The sequence below is a fragment of the Anser brachyrhynchus genome (assembly GCF_964034855.1).
Source record: "Anser brachyrhynchus genome assembly, chromosome: 1".
Lineage (NCBI taxonomy): Eukaryota > Metazoa > Chordata > Aves > Anseriformes > Anatidae > Anser > Anser brachyrhynchus.
The window spans coordinates 37,515,545-37,541,826 of NC_137694.1; the positions used below are offsets into that span (position 1 = coordinate 37,515,545).

Here is a 26,282-nt window from a genome sequence, read left to right on the forward strand (position 1 = left end):
GCAGTGTCCAGATGCACAGGTAATCACAACAGTTCCTAAATCAAGGATGCTGAGGAAAGGAGGAAGGTGGAGCTGGGGGCTGAGTGGGCACAGACTCCTGCAGCCAGCTACAGCCTCACCTGTCCTGTGTCTGCACCTCTGAACCTCTCCCAGCTCTTCTCTGCTGAAAAACATTAAATAAAGTTGCTTAATAACTTCTGCACATACGACGATGATTATGAAATTTGCCTTTTACAAATACTGCTATGGTAAACAGATGTTTATATACATGATGACGATTAATTATAGCTGCTGGGGTGGCCTACTGAAAAAAAAAAAAAAACAGCAATAATTCAATAACTGTTTAAAGATCATCAGCAAGGAGCTTAAATTGTTGTTTCCTTTTTAGTTCCACTAATTGAAGTTTTCTGTTGGAACTGATGGCCAGTATTAAAGCAGACACCTCAGTAGTTGCTTTTACCTCTCTTTTTAATCTTAGTTCATAGAACCTGATGTTTTATTCACTTCACAGTAACCAAGGGGGAATAAAATCTTATCACTTGATGTTCATGATGCAAATTGATGAACCCATGATTAGACACATGAACTTACACACATCATTTCAAGAAGTAGGAAGCTAAATATCTCTCCAAGTCTCTCTAAATTTCATTGTTTGAACCCAAATATCAGGTATTCCAGACATACCAAAATATAAAGGCTACTCAATTCTCTAAAACACTGGAGGTGCAGTCTCATAGCAGCTACCACTAGAAGAGGAGGAAGGAAAGAATAAATTTCTTGAGCAGGGACAGTCAAGTTCTTTAATAAATTAGCAAAGGATGGGACCTGAAAGTAAAAGAAAGAAAAGTAGTACAGAAATTCTGCACTTGTAGCTGCTAGCAGGGAGAAGAGTTTACACTTCGTGCAAAGAATTACATAACTCATGTCTCATGATTTCAGTGACTTAAAGTAGAATAAGCTAGTTTTGCTCAAGTAACTCTAAAGCAACGCTTTACCATCTGTGCTCTGCACTGCCCCAAGAGCCTAAGGGCCACTTGTAGGAGAGCCACAAAGGGTAATTTAAAAAGTAATCCTACTGCTAGCAAACTTAAACCAGCCGTTTCACCACTGCTTTACAAAAAACATAAAATCTGCATGGCCTGTCTCACAGATAACAGACATTTCACCAAAGCCAGCACTTGTGCACAAACCTGCCTGGCTGGAGCAAACACACTGCGCTGGTGTTGCAGGGCAGCAGAGGTGTGGGTGTCCCCCAACAGACCCTGCGACTGGCGGCTATACTGGTGCACAAGTGAAGAAAACAATTTAATTATCTTTGAATTTATGCAAACAATACAGTGCAGCTAAAGCTACTATCCAAACAGCTTAAGAGTCTACAAACATGAGCCCCATCCCAAGAGCTACAAACTCTTTTAACTAACACGAAATAGGAAATGAGTAAAATAAAATTTCATTTATGCATATTTCTTAAAGGCTTACAAGACCTAAATAATTTCAAGGGATGCTCAAGTGCTGTTATCATTTTCCTTTTTATAACCCATTCCTATTAGTTCAAAGTGAGAATAATATGTAATTCCTCTCTACTTCTTGGGTTTTTCTAGTAAGGTTGCATTCACTAACGACCATGACAAACGAGATGGCAAACAGAAGCGGTCACCTCCAAAACACACACACACTTCATCAGAAGCCAAGTGACCCTTTGCAAGACGTTGCTTGTCATGAACTACACAAAACTGCGTTTGATGCAATGACCACCTGTTTAAGAACACAGAATCTGATATACATGAAGACGGAAAAGCAACAGAAACAGCAGGAAGGTGCAACGTCTTTGCCTGAAGAGTGCCTGAATTTTACCCAGTGAAAAATTTTACAATTGGCAGCTGCACAGAGGAAGTTTCAGCCTGCAAGTGTATGCAGAGAGACAACAGTTCAATAACTTGCTACCTCTTCTTTCATTCACAGATCTCTGAATGGGACAGTTGATACTCTCTGCCCTTGCAGTAAAGCTCCAGTAGAGTCGCCTCCTTCATCACTGCGCGTGGCTTGCAAACTGACCATAGCAAAAGTCTCCCTGGACACAGGCATCCCTTCCCAGCCCATCTAAACTGGTGGTGCTGGGGCTACTCAGATCCCAGGAAAAAAGTGATGTATGGAAAAGAGACAGAAGTATTGATGAACTATGATCCATTAATACAAATCTCCAGGGTTCGACCATCATGAAACAGTCATTAAGTACAAGGAAATAAGAAGCTTTAATAATTTTTAGTTATTTTCTTAAAGATTATTTTTGTTGTGGTTTCAAAGCTTGCCATGTGCTCTGCTCACTCAGGTTATCAAGCCTTTTTTCGTGTAGCCTGCAACAAATAGATTTATTGCCTTTAGTCTCATGAAAACTGAGATTTTACTGTACTGCCATGACAAGATCTGGGATGGAAGGAGCAGCAGCCCAGAAGTGCACACGGGTACCACGAGACATCCAATTGCACAGCAGACTAGCAGCACGCACTGTTTGTGAGATAAAAAGCAGTTGTCATCCTGAATTCCTCACCCTTCAGATCAATTACCATCTATGCAACCTGAGATAGAAATATTCGGTGCCCTTGTCACCGCACTACTCATAAAACCATCAGCTCTTTTACAACCCCTATCAAATCTACGAGAGCAGAGCAAACAAGATCTATTTGTGCCACTTTACAAAATGGAGAAAATCTTGACAAGTAAGAATGCTGCTGGCCACAGCATCAAGAAGCCATAGGTGTATTGCTTCCCTTGGTGTTTTTCCTTAGCACTATTCAGTATCTGGTCTCTTCTATCTGTACTTAACACAGTTTTAGAGCAACTTTGTTAGGAAGATTTTGGCAGCTGTGGGAGCTTCCGCACCATAACACTGAGTCATGTTGGAGAATAATGCACAATCTGAGCAAGTGGCGGCTTTCTGCTGACATAATCACAACCAGCGTATCATACATTCAATATCCGTTTTACCTAATTATTCTTGATTTCAGTCAACAAAGAGGACATCTTCAATTCTGAGTTATATGAAACTTTCAGTTTTCCTTTCTGCCTCATTTGCTAGGCTAAGAGTTGGGGGACACGAAGGAAGTCAAATACCTTACCTTCACTCTCCAGTGGAGACACAGGGACAGACAGAGATGGGACAATTAATGGAAAGTGGAAAAATTATCACATGCATTTTGGAGGCAAATTCAAAGATGTTAATGTCCTAACAGTGACGAATCTGATGATTCTCATACATTAAGAGTGGAAGAATTAATACGAGACATCACAGCTTTTAAAAGATTTTTTAAAATCTATAATTAAGTTACCATTTCAACGAGATAAAAGTAAGCTAAGTATTTACTGATTTGAGAAAACAGCTGTATTGGTCTAACCTTGGTATACTTCAAAACACACTGAAGAAAAATAAAATTAAAACCATAAATTGAAATAAAAGGGGGGAGAGAAAAAATACTACATGACCAAAGATACCCTACGGCAGACTACTTCATCTAATATATCAGTGCTCCTGTCAAATGACATAGGCAAGACCTTGACAAAGGTTACGATAAAATTATTTGCTTAACTGTGGGTGACTACATGGAACATTTTAAGGGGCAGAGCTTAAAAAAAAACAAATAACTTTTGGGTTAGTGGGAGTTTACTTGTAGACTATTTTACGTGTTGGTTTTTGGGATCATTCTTTAGTATTTTCATGGCACCAAGACAGAACATAAAACCTTTATGCCAATGGAGTATGCTGCTGACATCATGCTGGGAAGAAGAACAGAAGAGAAACAGGTGAAAACTGAGGATCTTTCAGGAAGAAATGGATGACAGAAACCAGAAGCAACATAAATGAGACAAAAATTCCCAGCACGTGTTCGAAGTAACGCGCCCTGGTGCCGCCCAGGCAGATTGTGACAACCATATTTTATATCACCTGTGAGCCTCCAAAATCCGTTTCCATTCCACTGGAACAAAACCAAGACCTTTCAAACGTTCTGCAAACTAAAGACTTAACACTGCAATCAGCCTGGAGTGGGGGAAGGAGGAGGCTGTGTTTGTTTTGGTCAGGGGTAACCAGTCTGGCTCCAAAAACCCCCTCCTGCCTCCAGGCCGCAGCTCGGAGGTGCTGGCGCAGCATCCTGCCTTCAGTGAAAGGACATATGTCATCTTGGGAAAGGTCCAGGCAGCTGTGCCACACAGCAGTCCCGCCGTTTGCTATCAGTCCTGGAAACAGTATAACAAGGGCCTTGTTCACCCAAAGCCTCGTTAAAAGGAACAGGTTGAATGGTACTGCCATAACGCTGCACGAGATAAATATAGCACTTTTTAAAGCACTTTCTGTGATAAGCACCAACTTGTCCGAGTAGCTTGGGCAGTTTTCGTCGCCCATTATGTTCACTGTGCAAAGTCCCAGCGAAAGGAGTATGACGCCTGCAACACTAATGTCAATCAGTGTTTGTGTATCGAGAGTATTATTTTAGTTATTCCAGCACTACATAGCACAGAACGAGACTCTCAGGAAAGATAAGAGAGCTGATGTTGCGTGTCAAAGCAAGGCTATCCACTTAACGCCAATGAATGAAACGCCCAAGCAAAAAGACGTCTGACTCAAGAGCTGGGGTCTCTGTTCTACTTCGGGAGTTTTAGGTATTACTGCACCTTTCTTACCTGCTCCCCAGTATTATTGTGATTTTGGTCCTCCATGGCAAAGCTTCAGAGGATTAAAGAGAGTATACTTAACGAGAGGAGCTACAGTACCCGGGCACAACTGCGCTGAGGACAAACTAATGTCACCTTTTTCCTGTGATTCCCAGAGGCCTGTTCTATTTATAACTTTGTTTTGTTTCCGTTTGATCCTTTGGTTATTCTAACGTACTTTCTGCATTTTACATTAATTCAGTCTCCCTACAACACCCTAAGCAATACTACGCATGGGGGGATGAGAGGATAACAGGCCCGTAAAGCAATTGGCTCAGACAATCTTCAAATGCACTGGCTAATTGGATACACAGCTCATAAAAGACGACCCTTCAGGAGGGATGGATGACAATGCAGAGAGAGGAAACAAAATCTGAAAAAGCTCCTACTCTGTTCGGTTGAATGAACAACAGGTCTTTGACTTCATTAGCTCTGATATTCTGAGAATCATACCCATAAATACCACCTTATTTTCAAGCACACATCCTTCTAAGCATATGAGTACAGAAGGAAAGGCTAGTAAAAGCTCTGCAATTACTCTAAATTTGCACTGTAAACCGTGTAACACCAGACCATAATTAAATTCCGAATGAAACATTTCATTGTCTCCATTACACGAAACGTCTCCAATTTCCAGGGAGCATTATAGCAGCTCCGGCAGCCTCTTTGCCCATTTTGTGCGCTGGTTTCAGCAGCCACCACGCCTATCCGACCAAAACAGCGACGCACGCAGCGCGGGGAAGGAGCGGACAAAAGGACCTTTGAGGAGAGATTGTGTTGGATGTTGTGCCTCTGTACGGGCTCTCAGCTCCCCAGCCGGTGACGAACAAACACATCCCCACGGCCCGAATCTCCTGTGACGTGCTCTGTGTAAGCAACTGTGAGAAGTTGCAAACTCCTCGTGAATCCAACTCTGCAGGACCAAGCACTGTGTTGACTGTTCAATCTGGTTTTTTATCAGCACTAATATAAACAACACTCCAAAACCTGACACACATTCGTCCAGTCGAAAATACCTCTGACTTCCACAGGCTGAGGGGTGTAATATCTATTTTTTTCTAAGTAGAATAAAATGAAAAACCTATTAGACATGTGGCTCAATCTTAGTTCCTTAAATTAAGTCAAGAGTAATAATTTATTAATCAACATTCAAGAAATCCTTACTACACGTGACAGTTTTTGGAGGGGTTTTGCTTTCTTATTTAAAAGACCTTCAACAACAAAACAATCAGCTAGGGAAATATTTTGACATCCTGCTTTGACACATTCCTTTTATTTGCATATTAAAGCAAAAAAAAAGTTGCGTGCTTTCATTAAGTTGTATCATTTTCATATTTTTCAGTGCTAAGCAGATTTAAAATTTTTAGTTCTTGTGTATTTTATGCCAACATTACCTGTTATGACTGCAGTGCCCCTGAAAATAGGTCTTTTCTTATAAGAACTCAGTCTTAACAACCTAAAGATTATCAGCATGGTAAATTTTCTTAAAAATGAAAGGAGATAAAGAATGTATAAGGAAGAAACCCAGTAAACAATCAATCACGCTACATTAGTTTACTTTTAGAGATAGGCAAGCGAAGAAAACCAAGAGGAAAATCACTTGCTTTAGTATTTTCCACAGAATAGCAGAACTCTGTTGCTGTAAAGCAGTCGCATTCATTATTTTGTCTCAAAACAAACGTAAGGTTCTTATGATTTATTTCCGCAAAATGGACATGAAACCAGATGACACAAAAAGGATGTGACAGCTACTCCTATAGTACATGAAGAAAAAAAAAAAGTGCAGCAAACTTCAGCTGCTCAACAAAAGGCGTAGCTTCACTGCAAAGCTCCCAAATCACCAGCCAGAAGAGCAGAACCCTTTTAAGAAGATCATTTCTGTGCCTGGCTGGCTCTGCTGTCAACACCTTGCACCGGCGGGGCTGCGCACCGGGCAGGGTCCCACACCCCCTGGTGTCCCCGCGGGCAGTTTGGGGCATTCCCCCTCCTCTGGCTGAAGCGGATGGCAAAGTCTGATCTCCAAAGCCTGGCAGGAGCAGGGCACAGAGCCGAAAGGGCACGTTTTGGGAAGGGACTGGGCAGCAGGCGCTGTATTTTGGTTCGCAGCGAGCTGCTGCAGCCACGTGACTGCAACCCCACAAAACCCACTACGCGGTGCCTCGTAAGGGAGCCTGGACCCGCCGCAACAAAGGAGCCCACTTGAGTTAGTTTCTGCCGAAAAGCCTGGGTCACAGCACAGGCTCAGAGGGCTGACTCTCGCTCAGCAACCCGCATTACTCATCAACTTGAACCGACGATGAGCGATCGCTGCCTTTCTATTGCTTCAAAAATACCCACGGTACAAAGGCACCCTACAAGGGCGACCACCAGCGGATCAGTTTGCAAAACAAAGTGTTTTAACAAAAGCTTTCCAGCAGTCAGCCTCGATTAACTGCACCTGAAATATTAAGCAGGTTTACAGACCCTGCCTACTTTGGGAGCTGCTGTGCCACTTCAGCTGTTTTGCATTGTTCATCAGCAGTCACAGGCAGATCAATCCATAACAGGAAGCCAATGCTTTAATACTTGCACAAGGCTCAGATTCTACCAAGTGGGGAATATTGTTTGGGCGTTTTGCATTTAGTTGTTCCCCCTCCCCCCCTTTTTTTTAATCTTAACAACATAGCATTTATCACAGCTAAAGGAAAAAGAGGTTAGGCAAAGCACTTACTTCGAAAATGCTCTGAGGCATAATAATAGACATCCTCGTAACCCTCGTGGTAATCCTCCTCTGGCCGGTACTTTTTGCCTTTTCTTCTTCTCGACCTCCTTATCTGCTTGACGAAGCCCAAGAAGCGCTCCATCTCCTCAGCAGCGCCCGCCAGCAGCCCCCTTCGCCCTCTGCCTCACGGAGAGCTGTCCGAGCATGAATTAACAGCAAGCACTCAAGGAAAGCTGCAACCTTCGACCATCTGCTCTGGTACCATTAAAAAACCCTTACCTCAGCTAGGACTAGAAAGCATATTGTTTTCCTTTTTTTTACAAAAAAAAAAAGGGGGGGGGTGGGGAAGGGACACTTAATCAAAGCTACCAACTGGAATATTTCAGCATGAAAATAGATGAAGGAGGGAAAAACTGAAAGGGAAGGAGAAAGTCAGGGTTCCAAGCAGTTTTTAAGCAGAACAAAGTTGGAAAGCTGTGCCTGGCAGCCAGAGGCAGCCCAGCACCGGGAGCTCGCTGCCCTCTGTCTCCATCATTTGAAGAGGGGCTGGGAGGCGGGGAGAGATGTTAGTCAATGGACTGAACCACGTCTCCAGGCAAAGCAGGTTTTCATCTGCCAGTTAAATCCCTCCACGTATTTACACCCGCACAGACTCGGGACCCCGTTTGATTTCATCTGTCCTACGCCGGGAAAGACGCCGATCCGTTTCTGGCATCGGGCACACGGGGCGAATAACCAGCGGGGTGGTTTAATCCATACACACAGCCCACTCGCCGGCAAGCGTGCGCTGAACGTGTTAATTGGAGCAGCAGGGAGAAAGCTCGGCAGCTGTTAAAAAATGACACGTATACCCACTGGGCATTCGGGTATTCTAATCGCTGCTAGATCTAAACATTAAAATGCGCTTCGCAGACAGGTTTCTTACAGAGCTGGCCGGGCTATATGGCAATAGGCAAACAAAGGGAGCCACATCACGCGCACACCGTGCCGTACTCATTTAAAATCCTAGCAGAGTTTTAAAACTTTAAAATTAAGGTACGGCAAACTGTGCTTTGCACAGGAGGAGACCAGAAAAAAGCCTGAAAAGGCACTCGCTCTTTTTTCCTGCTGCACGTCCCAATTCCACAGCGTTCCCTGAGATAGGGCAGGAATTTCATGCGTGCTCCTAGTATAGTTTCCCTCCCACTCGAAAACAAAAGCAGAGCCTGCTCAAATCCCACCACCGTGCCATCTATCATAGTTTGTCTTGTAAGCCAAGCAAAGTCTCCAGTCTAGCAGGGCGTCTGCTGGTGACCACCACGAGCCCGGGATCCATCAGTCGCCTCGGTCAATCCGTCCTCGCCTGCACCTGTGCACGCAGCTCCCGTGAGCACGAGGGCATCAGACAGTCCTGCGAAACCCATTTTACAGTATCATCATCTGGAAAATGAGCAGCACACAGAGGCGGGATGAGTCTCTGGTGATGCAGACGCTTCAGTGGGAATCATTACTTTGCAAAGAGCAAAGCAGAACGATTTTTTTAAAAGCATTAAAAGAAGCGAAGCATGAGCCAGGACTGCGATTTATCATTGTTGCAATAGAAGTAGGCAGAGACTGATCAGAATTTAGTTGGGATTTTCTGGTTTTGAAACACGTGAAAGTTATCGGCAGAGGCCAGCTAGATCTGCTGTCTGAGGGTCCTAAAAAAAATGCACTGAAAAAGTCGGAGCTCTTTTGGGCCTGTTCTGGATTCCCAGGTATTTTAAAACAGTATAGTCAGAAAAACATACCCATTTTAGCCAGAAAAAATGACAAAACAATGAAAGCACCTACCAAGCTCCCCATGCGAGTATGCACTAATCCTCCCTAACCTCACCAGCCCCTGTTTTTCCCCTATGAAAATGCCACCACTGTTGCCAGTTGATGAACGCCCTGAGGTCCAGAATTATTTTTAGTATAACTTCTGTAAGGAAGCTACATTTTATTACATGCCTGTTTTTATCGTACAGCTTTCAACTTTGAAAAACTAAAGAACCTGCAGGAATATTACCAAAAATAATAAAAAATCAATAAAACTTTTTACATGAATCCTTAAGAGCAGATTACTGTATATTCTGAAGGTTTCAATTCACGTGTCTTCTCTGCGCTCTGCCACCAACCAGCAAAAACATTAAATTAGTATCATGAAACATGAAAACCAAACAAAGACTTTGCCTACAGCAGAGACAGAAATCTCTCTTTGCAGAGATGGAAATGTTGTTTTGATGCTGTATTTGCTCCTGCAGAGTGCTCTCCCTGACAGCTGTGCAAAAAGTTGTTTGTAGGTGTCAGAAACATCCAGCTATAAGACAGAAGTCTTGCAGACATCCCTGTTTCCTAAACTTAAATTATAAATTCAATTCGAAGCGATACAGCTACTTTTCACAAGGGAGAAGGCGGCAAAACTTTCTTGCTTTTAGACCACCCTGTAAATGAGAGCAGATAAACAAAATGATGCAAACACTTGGCTATCACCAAGCGAATCCACCTGTCCCCGGTACCACGGTGGTTCAACAAGACGCTGCTGCATGAGCAGCTTCTGCAGGGGCTACAGGTTCCCCTGTCCTCAGCACGCCCCAAGAGACTCTGTCCTTTCTGTCGTAAGAAAACCACACGGACTGGTGTTTTCGGCCAGTCCCAAAGGCAGTAGCCGCCACCCTTACAGGTAGGCACGGCAGGGCAGGGGGCACCAGCCAGCTCCTGGGCTGAGAATGGGGGCTCACATCCCGCAGCTCTGTGCAGCCACCGCTGCTCTGCAGAGGTCAGGCTTCCTCTGCCGTGCCCAAGGGGCAGAAGCAGGTGTTGCTCACGGCTTCTAACCCACGAGCTGTATTGCCAGCACATAATTTATACAGCCGCTTCCTTTTGTCTGACTGCAACCAGCAGAGACAGACGATGCCAGCATTTCGCTTTTTAAACCTAGAACAACGTGAGCTTCTGATAGGATCTTCCCCTCCCTAAAATGTTTTGCTATTTAGGGCAATTTAAAAAGAAAGATGTACCTTAACTGAATGCAATGGTATTGCAGATCAATACGAGTCAAAATATTGTTTTACTACCGAGATTACTGAAAACTTATGTTTCATAAGCATTACATACTACCTCGACTGCTTTGTTAAGAACACTGGAGACATTCATTAGCTACTCCTCATGTCATACCTGTAAATATTTTATCATAGTCCTACTTTCAGATGTATAAGCAGAGAATTCAGTTTCACAAACACAGTTCACTGCAGTTTAAAAAAAAAAAAAAAAAAAAGCTAAGGAAAAGCTAAGGACTGCTCTTCCCATTGCTCAGGATTCACACAGTTCATTCCTTCATGGCCACCTTGCAACCTCATACTTGAAAATGCATAAAAGAACAGGAACATACCAGATGCATACAACAGTTCAGAAAAGCATTTTGATTTTGTGGGTGGAGCAGAGAAAGAAAACATTGGATTTAGAATTTTTTAAATGCAAAACATCAGAGATGACAGTGAGTTTCATCCCTTAATGACAAAGAGAATAAGATAATGATGCCCAGAGAGCATAAGATTAGGTGTCAGCTGATATACTGAAGCTCCCTCTGATCTAGAATTTGGGGATTCAGTTTTCTGGTGGTACAACAGAAGTTGCAACGTAAATATGGCTCAAGCTCTTTGGCTCATCTTTCTCCATGAATACAGCTACTCCAGTAAAAGAAAGTGCTCTATTGCTACTTCCAAGGTGGCTTTATTAGAAGAAGCAAGGATTATCATGCTCTCTCCAGCATGATTTGCCTAATAAACATTTTGCCAAGTGACACCATTTAGCTAATATTTACATTCACCATTCTCATAAGTAATTTGTTTAATTTGTATTACCAAGAAGCTCTGTCAAACTGGATCTGTCTCAGGTCACTGACTTACTGGAGAAGCCTTTGTGGCAATAATAAAACAAATATACCATTAAGATACTGTCCTTTCCAAATAGTTATGCTGAGGCATAAATGCTCTTGTAGCCATGGACAATGTCAGCACTTAAGCGTTGACTTTCCTTTGTGTCCACAGCATAGACTGGGTCTCTCATCTTGTAAAATAGCCACATTTAGCTATTTATTTGCATACATATAGCTATACAGTTATCTAGGTAAAATTTCACAGATGACACAACTGTCTTCTACAGCACTTTTCCAACATTTGGGGAAAGTGATAGGAAAAACATTTTGATATCCATGGATAAGGCACTAAGGTAGTAAATATTTAACAAGGATTTCCATTTGACTGGGCTTGCAAACATGGTGCTTTGAAACCAGAGCCTAAATATGAAGCAAGCCTCTCTAGCATTTCGTACCAGAAATACAAAACAGAACTGGCAGCAAATACGAACAGTTTTAAGCACATCTTTTGCATCCCATTCATCATCATGTTTCGGTGTTTAAGAGAAATGACTTTAGATGGAGGAACACTCCTGTCCCTGCCTCTACTTCTCTGGGCTGCCCCTGGGAGCTCTCTGCAGGGGGCAGAACGCTCCCGCCGGGATGCGACTGCCCACGAGAGCACACGGCGGCAGCGGGAGAAACCCACCTGCTTCAGGTTACTCTCTTGGAAAATAACACGGAATTATACACAGCACAAAACACAAAAATTAAGCTGGATACAACCAGATTTTGGAGGTTGGCTAAATACAGAAAGTGATTCTTTTCCCTCCTCCCTCAAACAGCTAACCATAAAGATACCGCAAACCTCAAAAGGGAGGAACAGACCTTTTCTTCTCTAGATCTCTTTCAACTGAGGGTTGTCTTTGATAATGTTGTATTGTTGTATGTTGTAATGTTGGAAACCAGCAAGAACAGACAAAGGAACTTCCCAAAACTACTCCCCTTATTCATCTTACTGTATCATCTTGCCTGACCTTCTAGTTTTTCAAGAGCAGCTGTTTGTTTACATGTCATAATTGCTCATGTTAAGGCTGTAATTTTCCACTCAAAAATTTGCCCTAAATATCTTGGTGTAAAATGTGAGCTGCTCGAGTTGAAAATCATAAAATGCCTGTGGTTTACAATCTATTAAGCGGTGTAAGAACATAAGGTCCGCGTCTGTACAAGCAGCACCGTGGACAAATACAGTACAGTGGGCAGGGAGGGAGCGAGCGGCCTACCACAGCCGCGATCCCGTAGCACCATCTGAAACCCCCCTATGAAGCACACTTGTGAGCACAGGTCTTGTGCTCCTCCTAAAGATGCTTGTGGAGACCATCGAAACCACGGGGGACACTAACAATTACCCTGCACATCTCTCATTTGACAACAGAAAAGCAGAATAGCTAGTGCACTAGCTATTAGTAGTTCCCCTCCTACTGGAACAAAGCTACCTGAGAACTGGATGGTGATACAATACTGCTAATCCACCACCCTTAGTTTAGAGACAGGATACTTTTTATCTGTTAAATACTCAGTTTCCTCTGATTTTAAGGCATTACACTCAGTTTCACAAGCCATTCACACACTCCGTTATTCATTGCTCACACGCAGTCACAGACCATTGTTTCTTACTGCTCCTCAATTCTTGAATGTAAGACTTAAGAGCTGGAGATCAGTTTTTCTGTCACCAATCTGTAAATTAACTGGCAAATCTTCCTGTGTTTTTTTTTTTCTTCACATGAACACACAAATTTTCATTAGACTCACACCTGCCAACAATCCTTGGAGGAGTTCTTTATTGTATCGTATTTTATTGTATTATATCACCTGTATATTACATTAACATTCCCAATGATTTTTATTTTTGCAAGCATTCTCTCACATAAAAGTGTGCACATAAAACCATGAACACTAGTGCGGTGAACAAGGATAAAGTAGAATACAAAGGGTAGAAGAAGCAGCTACATTCATTTAGAGGGAGTTGGGGGGCTGCTTGTGGGTCTAATAGAAGGCTGTCTCTCGTATATCGAGAATGTTGAGAAATCTTTGTAGCACTGTTTTAAAAGGGTCACTTGTCAAGTTGAATTTCATGCAGAATGTATGCTTCGGGGGAAAGAAGCTTTTCTTTTTTTTCTTCAATTCAGCTGAAACAGTTTGCATACATTCTATTTTTCTTCCTTTCTGTCCAGCTTATTTAGCTTGAAATGAGTGACTAATTAGAATACACGAATATGCAGAAACAAATGTTAATTTGACCACTATGAAGGAAATGCCTAGGTAAAATTAAGTACAAAAAAGAAGTTTGAGTTTGCTTAACATCCTGTGACACCAATAGTCATTCTACAAGAAAAGCTAACAGAGTACTACTCTAACTATATTTAAAACCCCTTAAGGGCTCGTGCAGTAGACTGATATTTTAAAATACTAAAACTAGAACATAATTCTCTGAGAAAGTCTGAATTAAAGGTGTTTTCATCTTTCTAAAGAAACGTAGCAAATGGCTAGAGGGAACACTACCAAGATTTTGCATACTGTGCTTCTGTCTGCTTTTTGCATAAAGCAACCAACTCAAACCACCTATGAAAAACATATGGAAAAAAGCATCCTCCTCACTGAGTAAAAACTATATCTTCCTAATTTTCTAGTCTTATGAAACTGCATATTGCAATTCTAACCATAATTAAAATCTATGCAGAACACTGGAAAGAAAAAAAAAATTAATTAAATCACAGCTCACTAAAACAAAAATACCCAGCAGATATGTGAAATGAAGTTCTCACATTAAAACATGAAAATATTTTCTTAAGGTGCATACCTGCAGAATAGAGGAGGTATAGGGTACCACACCAAATAGGATGGAAGTAGGTGGGATTCAGAGGTTCAGCTGACAGTGGAAGACACAAACCTGGATGCATGAGAATTACAGTAGGCTAAAAAAGAATCCATCCCTGGACATTTCTTTCCATCTGAAACTTTACGCAAGAAACTTTATTATGTGACATTAAATATGTTTAATTTCTTTCACCTTAGGAGATAAGCAAAAATGGTTGTGAAAGATCCTCCTGCACATCCTCCTATAGATGCATCCTATCCTACTGAGACTCTTCCCCACAGCCCTGAGCCACAGTCTCATTGCGCAGAGAGTGGAAGCGCACATTCACACCCACATAATGTATTCCCATAATTATCCCACCCTACTTCCAAGGGTGTAGAGAGATTTCATCTTAAAACACAAAGGACCAGCATGATACGTAACACTAAAATGAAACAACATTTGATATAAATCCTCCTCTTTACCCATCTTCTGTCTGGTATCAGTTTTCCATATCAGGGATAACATATGAAATTTAGGTTTATGAACTATTTGGTGCAGAGGAATGCCTGTGCTCCCTCAGAACACCACGATGGGTGTTCTACCTCTTTTCTTACTCATATTTAATAGCAGCAATCATTTGGTAGCAATGAAAACCTTGTTATGCATCACTATTGAAAGCATCTACCAGTAATAAGTTGTGCATTTCTTCGATCAAAAATGAGTTATTGCAACAAGAATTTTTTTCCATTTGTTTAATAAATTGAAGGAGTGGTTCAAAGTAATAAAGGATGGGCAACTGGAGAGAAATCTGACAGGGAAGACTGCAACTAGGAAACGAGCAATGAAAAAGTCCCTCTGGGGAAAAAAAAAAAAAAAAAAAAAAAGATACCCAGAAGATGATTTGTATCCTGAGCCCCCTGTGTTTTATCAGGGTCAAGATACAGTAGATAAATAGAAAGATTTTACTGCAGGTGAGCTCTAACAAGAATAAAATTCTGTTCAATTGCCAAAGAACAAACAAACACACAACAACAAAAAAACAGCCACAGGCAAATTTTCCATTATGATCATGTGAATTTATGACTAAAGAATATGTAAATATATATGCAAATTAAGCCATCCATCTGGAGTCCCCTGCCCTAGAGGCACAGGCCAACATAACATGATGGCAATGAAGAATCCAGTTGTTCAGATGGATTAACCCTTCTCCTTCTCTCTAAACACCCGATGCACACAATCATTCTCTTTTTGAATCTTGAGTTTTAAATAATTCCTATCATCCTTGCACAATCTGAAACTGCAAAACCTATCGAGTGTAAAGAACAAAGACTAGCAGAGCAACTTGAAAGGCAAAAGGACAACTTCACATGTAACCTCGCATTAATGAGACCCGAGTATTACATGTCCACAGAACTGAAGTATCACAGTTTCCATCCACAAGTCTCCTGTACAACAGCAAGGCCCATTGAGCGTTAGTGTGGTACTTCATCTCCCTCATGCCAAACAGCAGTTTGGAAAATGAGAACTACTGACACCTCTTTATGGATGAGCTTTGATTTCCCTTCTGTCCCCATTCCAAGGGCACAGAGCAGGTTCTACAGTTCAGATCATAATATGTTTCCTATTGTAAATCCACCTTCATCCACTCAAGGAAGAAACAACAAACAAACAAAACTAGAAAACCTTTTATCTTTACACTGTTGTTAAATGGCTAAAATATATATATATATATAAAGCAAATATACAAGCTCTAAAAACTGTCTGTTCAGTTCTCCTCCATGAGGTTGATATTCCTGGTTTTGAACATTAAGAGGCAAACCACAGGCAAAAAAAAAAATGCGTTACATCTTGAGCTGGTGAAACTTGCCCACTTCTGCCATGAGTTTTGCCATTTTCTGCTGAAAATTCACTCGTACATTAATAGCTTTGCCATATAAAATTCTGGGGCCAACTATAAAGTGGTGACTAATTCAGTGTTTCATTCAGCACTCACAGGGCAATGATACAGGACATAACATACTTCTGGTTTTGTTTGCAAAGTACTATGAGATATTGACCTTAACACACATTTTAGAAGGGATAGGGTAATTGAGGTTTCTTGTTCTTGAAAGCTCATCGTTCCCAAACAAGAGAGTACTTGAAAATTTAAGTCCTGTGGCACTTAACAGCGGGGAAACAAACAAACAACAACAACAACAACAAACAAACAACACGCAAAACTTTTCAAACTCCCTTTTGATGTTGTTTTGTACTTCAGGATTGGTTTAATTCCTCTCTTGTAGCCCTCCTCTTCACTGGTAAATACAAACACTAATCACGGTTTTCTCAAGAAGTCATCCCTAAAAAACACTTTATTCCCCTGTGTAAAACATTTTCATCCCCACTCTCTCTTCCCTGTTCTCTTCAACCAGATCTTCGTCTTCACGTCTTGTTTCTATTGTGGTCTACGCGCTATCATTTCAGCAACCTGCTACTGCAACTATGGGCGTTTGAGCTCCTTAAGATGTATTTGGACATCAGAGTCAAAACTGTGCGTATCAATAAACAAGTAGCGTTCCTTTTGGTTAATTACGAAAGACAAAGGAGGTGAATGCAATGTTCAAAATGCAAGTCCCGCATTTCTTAACACACACATGAAGTGGCAGAGCTCATTATTTCACCTCAATATACAACAGACCAAGCTAATCCAAGATTTCAGTCTTCACCAACACTAACCAAAGGATGAAAAAAAGTGAAATTTTATACCATCACAATCAATGTACAAAACCAATGCAGCTATCTTCACTATCCCGGAGTTTTGTAATTTATTGCAGACATTGCAACTGTGAAGCATTTTCCCTATTTTAGATGCTCAGTATACATCTATAGACAGCACTTCTAAAAGATGAAAATTCAGACTGGATGTGGATTTTACAAGATGACTTGCTAAATATTTCTACTTTGTTTACTCAACCATTAAAATTTTGCTCAGAACCACTGAAGCAACTGTGTACTAATGCTCATAAATTCTCCCTAGTTTTATACCATCTTGTACGGAGATTATCACATGATACAGACTGACACTTAGGATTCTTTAATAACCTATTTTGGAATTTGCAATTCTATTTTCTCCTTAAAAAAAAAAAAAAAAGGCAAAAAGCTTAGGTCTCAGTTTAACCCCTTCAAAGAGGTGTTTCAGGTATTTGCAATCTACTGTCCTATTCTCTAGTCTTGGAATTGGTTTGCCTATAAATTATTCCATGCACTACCATGAGGGGGGCCTGGAATCTCCAAGTGCAGGTCACTACCTTTGTGTACATCTACAGCGTAGGATCTCAATCTACAAATCTTCTAAGTGCTCAAACCTATGCACTGTCCACTGAGCTGAATAGTGAGCATCACGATTATTAGCAGTTGCTCCAGTAAGATGCTTACATCTGTGCAGTACTGTCCCATACTAACTACAGATGCAGTTGTGCCACAAGTTTTGTTTTACTTAAGAAAAACATGGGTGAAATGAAAATAACCTCACACTGGAGGGGGAAAAAAAGGAAAGAGAAAAAGAAAAAAGTGAACTTCTTCGTTGGACCTAAACAACATCGTGGAAGCTGAGGCTGATAGCTTGACATTTCATTTTCCAAGAAGTCTAAACAACTACAATAAATTTACAAATGTAGACATGCCGCACTGTTAAATTTCATTTCACGGTCAGTAAGCAAACATTACCAAACTGTAAGTACTGTCATCCTCTGTCTTTTTAGTTAGAAATCTTGTAGCCAATAAAGGTTTGACCTTGAAATATTTCACAGATGGATGAATTTGCTTAATTTGCTACTCACTTTGTTACCGATTTTGCAGAACTGCAAAGTTAAGTCACATTTACTCTAATTTCAGGGGGAAGATCTCCCCACCCACTTTACAATAACTTTACAAACTGCATCATTAGTAAGGGTCACTAAAAGTGCATTAACCGATGATGCATCTGAATTACCATGAAAAAATCAGTTTGGGAATTAAAAATGCAAAGATAATGCAGAAGCTAAGGATTGTTTTCTTTGTGTTTAGCACTCCTACAAATATTTGTAGTGCAAAAACGTAAAAGTAAAACTATATGCTATTTTTGTGGAGGTTCTAATACATTGACAAAACTAACGTAAGTTTTCCTATTATGAAGCCACTGGAAATATACAGCTTGGTGTGTGAAGGGGATGACTGTTACAGTAGGCAGACATCAAATTCTATTATTTTTTTTTACATGAATGGAGTCTACACATTGAAATTAAAAATTCCAACTCTGTTTACTCAAGGGATACCTATTATTTTGTGATCAGAGAACCACAGAATGGTTGAGGTTGAAAGGGCTCTCTGGAGATCATCTGGTCCAACCCTGCCGATCAGGATCACCTAGGGCACATTGCGCAGGATGGCATCCAGGCGGGTTTTGAATATCTCCAAAGAAGGAGACTCCACAACCTCTCTGGGCAACCTGTTCAGTGCTCTGTCCCCCTCACAGTAAAGAAGTGCCCTCTCATATTCAGCCAGACTTTCCTGTGTCTCAGTTTGTGCCCGTTGCTTCTTGTCTTGTCGCTGGGCACCACTGAAAAGAGTGGCACCCTCCCTTCAAATATTTGTATATGTTGATAATGTCCCCTCTCAGTCTTCTGTTCTCCACACTAACCAGGCCCAGCTCTCTTAGCTTAAAAATTCTGCTCAGTTACAAGACATTATAATTCATTATCACTTCAAATCTCAATCAATACACTAATTCTCATTTTTGCAAAGAATAAAAATTCATTCTGGTCTAACTGTAAAATAAGGAGAATAATTGAATTAAAATTGTGAAACTTTAAAAAGGACTTAAGATCTCCAATGAGTTGTAAATTACTGTAAACTAACAAGGAAGTTAAAAATAAGCATTTCATATATTTCAAGAAAAAAAAAAGAAAAAAAAGGCAAACAAAACTTCATTTCAAGTATTACATGGTTATTTCTTTTTTGTCCCTAGTGATTCCATTATGAAAGCCCTACCATCTCCATCCTGCAAACACACATCCAAATTGGTGACTTCCCACACTTCATACAGCTACACTGAAATCATCAAGACTTTTCGGACAATTAAACTGAAGCCCATTCTGCCCATGCTTTAAACAGTGTTTCTCTCACACACTTTCTTTCCATCCTGCTTCTATGCTCACATAGAGGAAACCCACTCTAACAGAGGAAGACCACTGCCCAGCATGTTGACCCACACTTCCTTTTATCCCCACAGTCAGGATTTTCCTCTCTCTAGTCGCACATGGATTGACCTTAGACATAAAATGCAAAATATTTGGACCAGACTCTCTGCTGGTCACTAATAAATATATATATGTATTTGTTATTATTATTATGGTTACCCTGACCTTTAAATTGACTTTTGTGAACATTCAATGATTCTACACAATGTTTTGGGTTGGAAGGAACCTTAAAGATCACCTAGTTCCAACCTCCCTGCCACTTAGGCCAATAGGAAAGTTTAATCAACTTTCAAGGAGTTTTTTGTTGGATTCTGAATTCAAGCTTCAGGGAATCCTTTATAAGAACCTACAAGAAATCACGTGTGTGCCACACAGTGGGGACAGGTTAGGGGGATTCACTCTTTTATTCTTTTGTTCCTTGATGTCGTCAACTGTTACACATGAGCACAGAGTTCAAAAGCTGAGACTTGGCAGGTAAGGCAAAAGTAAAGCATGCAAGAGCTGGAGGAGAAAAACCACTTGCTTCTCTGTCTTTAAAAAGTGACAGCTCTAATACAGTGTATATGTGCTACTGAACTGACAACTATCACATGCCCTTTTTATTTTAATAAAAGAACATAGGAATGGAAGAATTTCAGCCACTAATTTTGGAAAATGACTAACCATCTGGTTTTGGAAGACTATTCTATATTCTTTAATACTATGCATGCCATTTGGGCTGAAATCAAGTCCTACATTCACGCATGCATTAGTGATTTATGAGCAGTCATATCTTTTATTTTACACAGTGTATTTAATAACCTCTTGAGGGGAAGATAAAAAATTATGAGTTACATTTAAGTTTATGAAATGAGGATTTAAATTAGATTTAATAAGATGTTTCCTGTATGCCAGTGCAGCCAGTCTTCCCAGAATCCCTTCTGATGACACTTCCAAGAGGTTAAAGGGAAAAGACGATACTGAGAATGGACTTGGAGGCATTGCTGCTCACAGCTACATTGTTGAATGTACTGCATGTGTAATAATACTTGACCAGCTGCTCTAACACCAGCTCCTGGACTAAAGCAAATAAGAATCTCAATTTGTAGTTCAAGTACACATTTATAGCATACAAAATTTAGGAGCAAAAGTTTGAAAATGTAATTTAAAGACACTCTACAAGTCAATAGGCAAAATCGGAGTAAAGCCAGACCTTTCCCATACTCTTTGCACTTACCTTTTCTCCCTCATTTTTTCCACTTCTGCAGTTTTTGAGACCTAGGTTAATATTTTGAAGTCTTACAATGGCAATATTTTGCAGTTCATCAAATAACTGTTTTGAGTTCAGTGTCCTACAATCTCGGCACACTGAAAAGCTAAACAACAGAGTGGGTCACCATTTAAGATGATCCTTTTTTTCTAAATGTAGTGGGAAAAGATAAGGAAACAAAAATAAATACCTATTCACAAAATACAAGGTGAAAAACCATTCCTTATTTCTTCACAAAACCAGCTCAGTGCTGAAGTACTCGTGTTGGACTCTGTTCTTCATACTGTGCCCTGCGAATGACAACATCGCTGAGTCAAGCATCACATTGATTCATGGGGTGGCAGTGGGTACCTGCACCCCAAATCCACCATGAGGAGTTGAACATGGACTGGCAATTATTTGCCAAGGAAAAACATTTTCAAGTTTTTCATTTGTTCGTTTTTTTGCACTCTCAGCAAGTTAGCATGTAGTGAATGTTCCAGCAAAGTCAGAGCATTTGAAACAACATTAAATTGGCAGCACAGAGTTGCAGGGGGTTGTCTAGAAATGGGTTTATGCTAATGCTTGTGTGTGTTTGCTTAAAAATTTACACAGAAGGATGTTTAAATTATGTTAATGGCCTGACTGCAAGTGAAGAAATGCAATATTCAAACCACATGCAGGCCTTCTTCCAAACCCATGCGTATTTATTGTTAAAGGGCACATCAACATCCATTAAGCACAAAGAGAATTTGTTTTACCCCTTCACAGTTATAGCTAATACGACTCAGACTTCTTGTATTAGTTTAAAACTGGACCTAAAACCAAAGGGCCAACCATCTGTGGTCATTAAAAGAGTCCATGGTACCCTCACATAAGAGAAGGGGCTACACTGCTGATGTCCTGGACAAAACCTCAACATTTGCTGGCAATTCTGCTACATCTGCAGAAGGCAGATCTTCCCCACTGTTGCAATTGGAGAAGCGGTAACTTGGCTGACGATAATTTAACAATCTCAAGGACATTATTAGTCACCTTTGAGAACTCATAGAGATGTAGGACAACTAGAAAAGGTCAACTACAGTGTTAAAAAAAAAAAAAAAGCAGAAGAAAGAGACAGGGAGGGAAGGAGAGGAAGAAGAGCATCTTTACACAATTGGCATTAAAATTCCATTCATGTGAAAACTAAAGTAAAAAATTAAACAGAACAGTTTGAAAACAACTGGGAAAAAACAACAAGAACATCAAAAAAAACAGCCAACCTGGATTTCACATGGCTAAATCATGTGAAATCAGCAGCAAGACAGAAAACCAGACAAAGAGGACACAACAGGTGCCATGTGCTAACTATGATGAACATTCTCACAATTAATATATGTCACTCAAAGAAAGTTTGCCTTTCTCAGGGTGAACACAAAACTGATTGGAAAGCTATGCTAAGATTTGCAATTAGTGATCCAATGCCCAGAGAAGCAAATCATTTGGATCTTTCTGGATCCACTGCTATCCAATATTTTCATTTCTATACATTAAACCCATACAAACCTTTATGTTCCATTCCAATACTAATATATCTATGTACAGCGTATCACCAATCTTAAACCAGATGTAAGCCCTCTGGATGAGCAGATCAGAATACACTCAAGTAATCGTCTGAAAGAAAACGGGATGCCATTCAATAGAGAGAAGTGTCAGATATTCCAATAACCAGCAGTATTAAACTACATAAACTGAGGATGATGAAGAAGTGATTTGGTAGGTGTTACCATGAAAAGCACCTGGGGACCACAGTCATTCAGAAGTTGAACCCAACACCATAACCCCCATCCAATATTTGCAGGTTAGGCAAACATACAAATATATTTAACATAATTATAGCAGACAAAGTTACTTCTCTGCTTTCCTCTGCACTGGTAAGGTCTCAATTGGACATTTCTGTCCACAGTTAAAATGTTAGTTACAAAAAAAAAAAAAAAAAATGTGCCTGGACTAAAGGCCTGTGAAATTTAATCTGAAAATGAGGGGGAAAAAAGGTGGAGAAAAGACTGTGGTAACAACAAAATAAAGAGAATAACAAAATGACAGAATGAGGAAAAACTTTAAAAAAAAAAAAAAAGGTAAAACTTATTTTCTATCATCTACAGGAAGATTCAAGTAGAACATAAAGGAAAACATTGTGCAGATTAGGGCAGTGAAGAGTGGGACAGTGTGACAGAAACCCCTAGACAAAAGTGCTGCACCTGAGCTGGAACAATTCCATTCAACTGCACGGGCACCAAGTGAAAGCAGCTCTGCAGAACAGGTCTGGGGGGGCCTGGTGGACAACATGTTGAATGCACGTCTGCAGTGCAGCCTTGCAGAAAGGAAGACCAGCTCCGTACTGGGCTGTACCAGTAAACACATAGGCAGCAGATAAAGCGAAGTGATCATTATCCGCAACTCTGCACTTGTGAGACTCTACCTGCGGTATTTTGTGCCGTTTTGGTAGACAAAAAGACTTATCCAGTCCATCAGGGAGCCACCAAGATGATCCCGGGATGGATTACACAATGTATGAAGAGAGGCTGAGGGACCCAGATTTGTTTTGTCTTAAGAAAAAAGACAAAGTGATCATCTAGGGGCTGTGCTGTTTTCGAAAATACGAACAAGGGAACGTCAGACTCCTCTCAGAAGTTCACTGCAAAAGGACAAAAGGCAACAAACAAGTTGAAAAGGGAAATTCCAACTATTTTGTTTGGATGAAAGGGGTTAGAACTCATAATAACGGTGGTTAAACATTGGGGCAAGATGCTCAGAGAAGACTTACCACCCTCAGAGTTATTCAAAATTCAGCTGAATGTGGCCCCGAGCAATCTGATCTGACTTTGAAGGTGGCCCTGCCTTGAACAGTGGGCTGGACTAGGCAGCCTCCAGAGCTCCTGCAGCCTAAATTATTCCATAATTCTCTGTGATACAGGATCTGTGAGGAATGACAAAGACAGTGCCTTGGGCTAAGAGATGGACTATACAATCTCCAGAGGATCATTCCAGCTTTTTTTCCTGCACTTCTGAAGACTGAAAGGTACTAAGAAATCTTCAGACAGAATATGCATTTTCTCCTCTTCTGCACGAGCAGTTTATTTTAGCTAACAGATTACAACCATAAATAAGTGTGCAATATTACATACTTAGAAATTTACTACTGGATCTCAGAAAATTATTTGAGATATCTGAGCGGATGAAAAATGGGGCGGGTGAGAGAGAGGAGAATGTCACCGTAGTCAGCATATAAAATAAAAATTTCAAATACTTCCTTATGCCCTAACAAAATTCCCAGACAGGCTGAGAGCCAAAGTTGGAAACTCTGCTGAATACTGGACTTACAGCGTACATTGACAGAGGAATACACAGTGCACAATAATTGCAAGCAATTGTAAAATCCCCTTTTAACTTTCAAGGCCTTAACAGCACAGAAGACAAAAAGAAGTTTGGCTACATTCCATAGAGAATTTGCCTGTCGATCTTCCAAAAAGATTAAACACGAGGACAAAACACCCTTCAGGTGATCACCCATAAGCTTTCTAAAACTAATTTCACACAGGAAGTTTGATCATAACGCCCTGAACTGTATCTCACACAGTCTAATGGCCTCTGATGATGTATACAGAGGAAAAACATTAAACTGATATCTTCTAATAAAGGAACTGAAGATGTTCTCACGTCAGAAAGTTCTGTAACATCCTCTCTCATATCTGGATATCCTTTTGAATGCTCAGAAGCAAAGTAGAAGGACCTCTTCAGACTTAAGACCAATGCTGACTCTCTTTAAGGTAAAGACATAATGCTTTGTCCTCTAAATAAACCATTGGTAAACATATCATGAAAAAAAAAATACTAAAGAGCTTGGAACTGATTGCATTTAACCCACTGGTTACATGAAAGGTAATAGAAATACCAAGTACCCAATGTGACTGATTTTGTCAGCTTAAAGAGATAAATATTGCTCGCATGATCAAGGTCCGTAGTTTTCGTCACATTTTATGCAAGAAAAATACATGACTACCAGGTGAAATAGTGGCCAGCAGTGTCTTTTTATTTGAAGACGCTTCTTTCATCACTCATTTTAAAAGCCACTACTCCCCTTCATCCAGCTAAGCAGGTGAAAGTATTTCAACTTTACAGTTCAATTTATACTTAATACTCCAGCACAAGTCTCAAACTAGGATGAAAGTTCTTTAGATGCACCTCATATCATAGGCAGGCAAAAAAAAATCTCAGTTTCATACATGTAGAAAACAGAATGCTCTTTTTTGAGAAGCCTGAAATCTCCACCTGCTTATAAACATCTACAAATCTAGCTCCTTTCTCCAGTTATTTTATTTACTTTTAGTGATATAAACTATCTCACCAAACTATATATAAAATATGCACATATACTTATTACCCTCACAGAATAAAGGCATAAACTGCTATGTTCTTTAAACTTGGAAGTGTGCATGTATAAAGTGAAAGAAATTAACAATTTTGCTACGATTTAAAATTAAGCAAATGTATATGTCTATATACCCCATACACATGTATCTAAAGGCATGCACACAGAGACCTTTGATTGAAATATTAAATCTATATTTTAAAAGCTTCAGATTTAATAAGGTTTTGATAGTTCCAAACTTATCTGAGGTTAACTTTTCTTACTTCTACTATGGTAAAAAATTGCTTTTGTAAAACATGTTACCTAGGAAACAGGAACAAATGCATGTGCAATACAAAATCAAAAATTCAGAAGCCTTGGATGAAACGACATACACTGAAAAATTAGTCATTTTTCTCTCACTTCCCTACATCTGAGTCAAATATTTCATCATTATTGTAAATAATGTATTAATGATGTCAGTGATAATTCAATGGTAAAAATGTGTTACCTCTTAAATATAATGGGGGAAAAAAGTATTTTATTATTTTATGCTTATTATAACTTCTGCAATCACTGCTGGAAGTTTTTATTTTTGAAGACCAACTGGCAGCCTGATACAGCAGCCTTCCCCTTCATTTCACCTGTTCCCTAATACAGGAGTTACAAAAAGTTTAAATAACGGTACAGAGAACAACATAACACTCAGAAGTTCACAGGAAAAAAAAATAATTAAATTATTCCAAACACAACAAATAGAATGAAGTACCAAGAGGTCCGGCAGAGGCTCTCTCTAGCATGAATATTTACCTAAAGACAAGGAATTTCTGCATAAACTTACAAGGGAAACACGATATTTGTAGGTGCTACATTCCAGAAATGTTCTACTTCGTGCTATAGCTTGCCTGTAAACGGAAGAAATTGTCACAAATTTTTTGTGTGCTGATCATGACTTTGTTACTGACAGAATGACGCCTATAGCTAGACTGCCCAGTCTTTCTGAATAATGATACGTACCACATAACTACTGTTCTTTATTTTATTTTAGAATTTAAAGATGAATAAATTTGTGCGTGTGACAACGAGAAAAACTAGATTTTTACACTGTTCATTCTAATAAAATCAGTTTGCTTTTCAGAACGCGGCAGATGGATGATGCCAATGACTCGCTTAATTTTAAGTATACTCCTTAATAAACATGGAACTCAAGATAATTGCTGCTGCACTGGCTTGGCAAAGGGATTAAGCTAATACCACTTCTCTTCTGAACACAGCATTTAACAAACTTTAATTACATACCCTGTTAATTTATGAGTTCTTGTGTCTT

At 40.1% G+C, this 26,282-nt stretch overlaps 1 protein-coding gene and 1 long non-coding RNA gene across 34 annotated transcripts in view; both read right to left on the reverse strand.

Annotated features, from left to right (window-relative positions):
* GRIP1 (glutamate receptor interacting protein 1) overlaps positions 1 to 26,282 on the reverse strand; it is a 325,251-nt gene that overhangs the window by 215,772 nt on the left and 83,197 nt on the right. For 14 of the 22 annotated variants that reach the window (XM_080592312.1, XM_080592315.1, XM_080592323.1 and 11 more), the window contains exon 1: positions 7,415 to 12,189. The exons of 7 other annotated variants lie outside the window; for them this stretch is intronic. In XM_080592312.1, coding sequence (XP_080448438.1) covers positions 7,415 to 7,547 — 133 coding nt within the window. In that variant the 5' untranslated portion in view covers positions 7,548 to 12,189. Of the gene's footprint in view, positions 1 to 7,414; positions 12,190 to 26,282 lie in introns of those variants that run through there. One more of the 22 variants, XM_080592308.1, reaches the window with a different exon arrangement.
* Positions 12,224 to 26,282, reverse strand: part of LOC308195334 — an 83,190-nt gene continuing 69,131 nt past the window's right edge. The window contains exons 2-4 of one of the 12 annotated variants that reach the window (XR_013951408.1): positions 25,797 to 25,860; positions 22,111 to 23,242; positions 12,224 to 20,876 (exon numbers count right to left, since the gene is read on the reverse strand). This is a non-coding gene — a long non-coding RNA (uncharacterized lncRNA). Of the gene's footprint in view, positions 20,877 to 22,110; positions 25,861 to 26,282 lie in introns of all 12 variants that reach the window. The other 11 variants (XR_013951409.1, XR_013951410.1, XR_013951411.1 and 8 more) reach the window with 11 other exon arrangements.